We start from the raw sequence: 6,297 nt of genomic DNA, 5'->3' as shown, positions 1-6,297 counted from the left end.
AAAAAAAAAAAAAAAAAAAAAAGAAAAAGAAAAAATGTAGTTTATAATATTGTATGTGGAATGTGATTGTAACTCTGTAAATTTATGCTATTATTTGAAGAGGGCAACTAAATAAATCTCCATTAAAAATATATATTCAGGGACGGGCATGGTGGCTCATGCCTGTAATGCCAGCACTTTGGGCATTACATTTGAGTGGATCAACTGAGGTCAGGGGTTCGAAACCAGCCTGCCAACATGGTGAAACCCCGTCTCTACTAAAAATACAAAAATTAGCCAGGCGTTGTGTCGCATGCCTGTAATCCCAGCTACTAGAGAAGCTGAGGCAGGAGAATTGCTTGAACCTGGTAAGTGAAGGTTGAAGTGAGTGGAGATCACGCCACTGCACTCCAGCCTGGGCAACAGATTGAGACTCCATCTCAAAAAACAAAAAGAGTGTGTGTGTGTGTGAGAGAGAGAGAGAGAGAGAGAGAGAGAGAGAGAGTGTGTATGTGTGTGTGTGTGTATGCAGGGCCAGGCACCATGGTTCACGTCTGTAATCCTAACACTTTGGGAGGTCGAGGTGGGCAAATTACTTAAGCCCAGGAGTTCAAGACCAGCCTGGGCAATATGGCAAAACCCCATCTCTACAAAAAATACAAAAATTAGTTGGGCGTGGTGGCATATGCCTGTAGTCCCAGCTACTTGGGAGGCTAAGGCGAGAGGATTGCTTGAGCCCAGGAGGTGGAGCTTGCAGTGAGCAGAGATCACGCCACAGCACTCCAGGCTGGTGACAGAGCAAGACTCTCTTTCAAAAAAAAAAAGTATGCATACTCGGCCGGGCACGGTGACTCACGCCTGTAATCCCAGAACTTTGGGAGGCCAAGGCGAGCGGATCACCTGAGGTAGGGAGTACTCACAGACCAGCATGAACAACATGGAGAAACCCAATCTCTACTAAAAATACAAAATTAGCCGAGTGTGGTGGTGCATGCTGGTAATCCCAGCTACTCAGGAGGCTGAGGCAGGAGAATCGCTAGAACCCTGGAGGCAGCCGTTGTGGTGAGCTGAGATTGTGCCATTGCACTCCAACCCGGGCAACAAGAGCTAAATTCCGTCTCAAAAAAAAATGTAGGCATACACATGGGGAAAAGCCTGGAGGAAATACTCCAGAATATTAAAGTGAGATCAGATAAACACAGCTTCAAATTTTGAACTGTTATCTTTAGCTTTATGACCTTAGGCTCAAATCTCTCGTCCTCTCTGCATCCCAGTTCTGATTTTTGTTTCATTTTTGCAGGAAAACAGTTAAAAAATACTATAAAACTTAAATTCTAGGCTTAACACGATGGCTCACACCTCTAATCCCAGCACTTTGGGATGCCAAGGTGGGAAGGTTGCTTGAGCCCAGGAGTTCAAGACCAGCCTGGGCAATATAGTGAGACCGTGTCTCTACAAATAATTTTAAAAGTTTAAATTTTAACTCCCCTAAACATTGACATCAAAGTATCTAGGATTTGGGGAATGCCTGTGAGTCCTTCATTTGTCCTCTCAGGCGTTAGGCATGCACCTATGGTATGTCTAGCCCTATAATATAAAACAGGTCTCCAGTCTGGGAACTGAAGTGTCACTTTGTCTATTTTCCCCAGGAAGAAGCAGTCCTCTTGGGTCCCCCAGAAAGGGTCCCAGGAGCTGCAAGCAGGCCAGGATCAGAGTGAGCTGGGGTTGTCGCCTTCCTGGGTTCCTGAAGCACCTGAAGGACTGCAGCAACCGGGCTCTGGGAAAGAGATCGAGGGCCAGCAGGGGAGGCAACGGAACCCGGGAACCAGGGAGGATCAGCCTCCTGAGAGCTGCCAGGTAACCTCCTAGGAGATAGGAAGGATGTGGAATGACCTACCACGGGGAGGTGGAGGAGCCCCCTACCACAGGGGAGGTGGAGGAGCCCCCTCCCACCATGCCCTCCATTCCGGCGCATGTACCTGTAGTCCCAGCTGCTTGGGAGGCTGAGGCAGGGGGATCCCTTGAGCCCAGGAGTGAATGCTGCAATGAGCTGTGTTCAGAACACTGCACTTCAGCCTGGGTGACAGAGTGCTTGCTCCCTCTGTGCCCTGAAGATGCTAAGCACTGTGGGTCACTGGGCTATTCCCCCAGCCTGCATCACAAGCATTTAAGTCTTCTTTTCAGGCTTCTTTTAAGTCTTCTTGGTGGCTCACTCCTGTAATCCCAACACTTTTGGAGGCCAAAGCAGGAGGATCACCTGAGGTCAAGACCAGCCTGGCCAACATGGTGAAACCCCATATCTACTAAAAATACAAAATTAGCTGAGCGTGGTGGCGCATGCCTATAATCCCAGCTACTCAGGAGGCTGAGGCAGGAGAATTGCTTGGACCGGGGAGGTGGAAGTTGCAGTGAGCCAAGACCATGACATTGCACTCCAGCCTGGGCTGTGAGAATGATACTCCATCTCAAAAAGATAATACACTGGGCGCAGTGGCTCACGCCTGTAATTCCAGCACTTTGAGAGGCCAAGGCGGGCGGATCACGAGGTCAGGAGATTGAGACCATCCTGGTTAACACAGTGAAACCCTGTTTCTACTAAAAAAATACAAAAAATTAGCCAGGCATGGTGGCACGCGCCCGTAGTCTCAGGTACGCAGGAGGCTGAGGCAGGAGAATCACTTGAACCTGGGAGGCAGAGGTTGCAGTGAGTTGAGATTGCGCCACTGCACTCCACCCTGGGCAACAGAGTGAGACTCTGTCTCACAAATAAATAAATAAATAAATAAAATAAGATAATACAAATAAAATAAACATAAATCTTATTTCCAGAGTGGCCCCACAGTATGTAATTGGCTAGGGAGGAGGTGCCAGGTTCTGTATACAGATACTATTGGGAGATGCTGAATTTAACAAAGCTGAAACAGGTTTTTGTATGCTAGGATACCCTGGAAGGAGTTTACTCGCTGCTGAACCTTTTTTTTGGTTTTAACCTTTTAAGGTTTTGCCAGATATGATTAGAGATCAGCTGCCGTGGCTCACACCTTTAATCCCAGCACTTTAGGAGGCTGAGGCAGGAGGATCGCTTGAGCCCAGCAGTTTGAGATCAGCCTGGGCAATATGGTAAAACCCGACAGAAAATACAGAAGTTAGCTGGATATGGTACTCAGGAGACTGAGATGGGAGGATCCCCTGGGGTCAAGGCAGCAGTGAGCCAAGATCACACCACTCTGCTCCAGCCTGGGTGACAGAGTGAGACCCTATCTCACAAAAAAAGATATGGTTAGAGTATATTGCCTTTCCCATATTGTAGTCAAACTCATTTAACTATAAAATGTCTTTTTGTTTATTTTTAAGATTTTTAACAGCTTTGGTGAGGTAATAATTGGCATATACTTGCACATGCTTCAAGTGTACAATTTAATGTTTTGACATAGGTACACGCCCACAAAACCATCCCCAAAATCAAGAAAGCAAACCTAGCATCAACCCAACCATTTCCTCATGCCCCTTCTCACCCCTCCCACTAGTCCCCTAATTTCAGGCAGCCACCAACTGTCACTACAGATTTGTTAAGTGTTTCCTGGAATCTTACACAAATGAAATTGAACAGTGTACATTCTTTCTGTCTGGCTTTGTCCACTCTGCATGACTATTTGAGATTCATCTATTGTGTGTTTTTACATGTTGCTCCTTTAGTTGCTCAGTAGTATTTCCATTCTGTGATATACCATAATACACCACTTTTTCTTTTTTTGAAATGGGAGTTTCATCTGTTGCTTAGGCTGGAGTGTAGTGGTGTGATCTTGGCTCACTGCGACCTCTGCCTCCTGGGTTCAAGTGATCCTCCCACCTCAGCCTCCTGAGTGGCTGGGATTACAGGCGCACACCACCTTGCCCGGTTAATTTTTTTTGTTTTTAGTAAAGACAGGGTTTCACCATGTCGGCCAGGCTGGTCCCGAACTCCTAACCTCATGTGATCCGCCAACTTAGGCTTTTGCTATTTTTTTTTAAGAGACAGAGTCTCACTCTGTCGCCCAGGCTGGAGTGTAGTGGTGTGATCATGGCTTACCACAACTTCTGCCTCCTGGGTTCAAGTGATTCTTGTGCTTCAGCCTCCCAAGTAGCTGGGATTACAGGCATGAGCCACCATGCCTAGCTAATTTTGTATTTTCAGAAGAAACATAATTTCGCCATGTTGGCCAGGCTGGTCTTGAACTCCTAACTTTAAGTGATCTGCCTGCCCCTCAGCCTCCCAAAGTTCTGCAGGTGTGAACCACTGTGCCTGGCCAAAAATCCCTCTTTTTAAGAAGCCTCATGAAGGATTCTTGTTCTTTGAAACATCCCTTGGAAAATCCCATTTAAGGCTGGGCATGGTAGCACATGCCTGTAATCCCAGCACTTTGGGAGGCTGAGGCAGAAGAATGCTTGAGCCCAGGAGTTCAAGATGAGCCTGAGCAACATAGCGAGACCTCATCTCTACCAAAAATTTAAAAATATCAGCCAGGCATGGTGACACATACCTGTAGTCCCAGCTACTCAGGAAGCTGAAGCAGGGGGATCCCTTGAGCCCAGGAGGTTAAGGCTGCAATGAGCTGTGTTCATGCCACTGCTCTCCAGCCTGGGTGACAGAGTGAGATTTGTCTCAAAAAAAAAAAAAAAAATACACACAAGTAAAAGAAAATCCTATATAAAGGGGATCTTCTGCTTTTTCAGGTTCCCATTCCACTCCCACAGGGAAGTGTGGTTCTTTGAGTAGGCCACGCCCTCTCTGGGCTTCAATTTCCCCACAAAATGTAGGAGTACCTGAGCTACCTTCTACAGGCACCGGGAGAATTAAGTAAGATGATGCCTGAGGTTCTGGGACCCTAGGAAGTGTGTAATAACTGGTGTCCAGTTTACTGGGAGCACTGCAGTTCACCTGGGAACCCGGATGGAGCTCCCCATCCTTGGTATCTTTGTTCTTGGCAGGGCACTGGATATCAGTCCACCCTAGGTCACCAAGCAGACATGGTGCAGCCAAGAGACGCTTCTTGCCCCTTGGAGGGCCATGGCCAGCCACTGAGAGACAAGTGCCCCAAGGAGGCAGGCATCCCACACATCAGACCACAGGAGGCGCTGCCAGAGCTCAGCCCAGGGGGACATGAGGATAGCTCTCAGGAATCAATGTCCCCAGTGTCCATGGTGGCTCCAGAGGAAAAGACAGCCAAACCCTTCCTGCCATCCATGCCTGGACCTAAAAAAACAAAAGAAGGGTAAGTCACCATCCAGTGCCATCTCTTGCCCCACTCCCTGCCTCAACAAGAATGCACTTCTGCTGAGTGTCAGGTGAGGCGAATTCTAATCCAGACTGCTCTGGACCTGGTAGAGGACCTTGGGCGAGCCATGCTCCCGGGTCTCAATTTCCCCATCTGTGTAACAGCTGGAATAGCAGAATTCTTTGTTCCATGATCCTGAATACATGAGGATGCGGGGGAATATGGAGCCCCCCGGAGATGAGAAGGTCAAGGGGACAAGGCTGGGGTGGAACTGAGTGTCCTGGGGGCTGAGAGGCGAGGGCCAGCGGCACACCTTCAGCTGAGCCCTTCCCTCACCTGGGGGTTTCTCCTCTTTTCAGGGTTGAGGCTGTGGAGACCCAGCCAGCACCTGGGCCTCTTCCTCCACCAGTAAGTAGGGCCATAGTGGGTATGGGATGGGCTGTGTAGGGCGAGGGCAGGGGAATCAGGAGGAGGAAGAGGGCAGAGGCAGATATGGCAGGTCAAACCCATATTTGGAGTCAAACCGAGGAAGGTGTGTGTGCCTGTGTGTGCAAGTGCACGTAGATGTGCATACGTGTGTGTGCCATCTGTGCATGTGTGTGTGCATGTGTGCATGCATGTGTGTGTATTCTGGGTGGGGGTCAAGAAGGCTCTTACCCTCTACATTCTAGAGCCCTTGGGTTCATCCCAGGTATGGTGGCTTGTTCCATGTCAGCATGCATTTCTTCCACCCATTTGCCCTCGGCCACAGCCACACAATCTGAAGAGTCCCTGAACACCTGGAAGGCTTTCCTAACCCCTGCTAGCCACCCTTGCCTCCCCCAGCGCTGCCACTTCCTAGTTCTTTGACCCGACCAGGCAACCTGCAAATACACAGTCACTAGCATGCCCTGCCAGCACCTGCCCTGTCTCATCCTGCTGTGTTCATTGGCAAAACCCCACCCTGGTTAAACCCATGCCTTGTGCCCATGTTGAGCAGCTCAACGTGGCTGGAGAACATCCTGTCTTGTAGATGGGTTTCACTCTCTTTCCTTCCTTCCTTCTTTCTTTCTTTCTTTCTTTC

General features: G+C 48.8%; 1 protein-coding gene across 1 annotated transcript in view; it reads left to right on the top strand.

The window, feature by feature from the left end:
- The window catches only part of SPATA21 (spermatogenesis associated 21), a 50,939-nt gene that overhangs the window by 16,401 nt on the left and 28,241 nt on the right, over positions 1–6,297 (top strand). Inside the window, exons 4-5 of the mRNA XM_037730126.1 lie at positions 5,171–5,231; positions 5,594–5,642. Of these exons, the coding sequence (XP_037586054.1) occupies positions 5,171–5,231; positions 5,594–5,642 (110 nt within the window). The remainder of the gene's footprint in view (positions 1–5,170; positions 5,232–5,593; positions 5,643–6,297) is intronic.

This window comes from Cebus imitator, unplaced genomic scaffold (genome assembly GCF_001604975.1).
Source record: "Cebus imitator isolate Cc_AM_T3 unplaced genomic scaffold, Cebus_imitator-1.0 Scaffold15, whole genome shotgun sequence".
NCBI classification, from domain to species: Eukaryota; Metazoa; Chordata; class Mammalia; order Primates; family Cebidae; genus Cebus; species Cebus imitator.
This window is presented reverse-complemented; position numbering and strand designations above follow the sequence as displayed.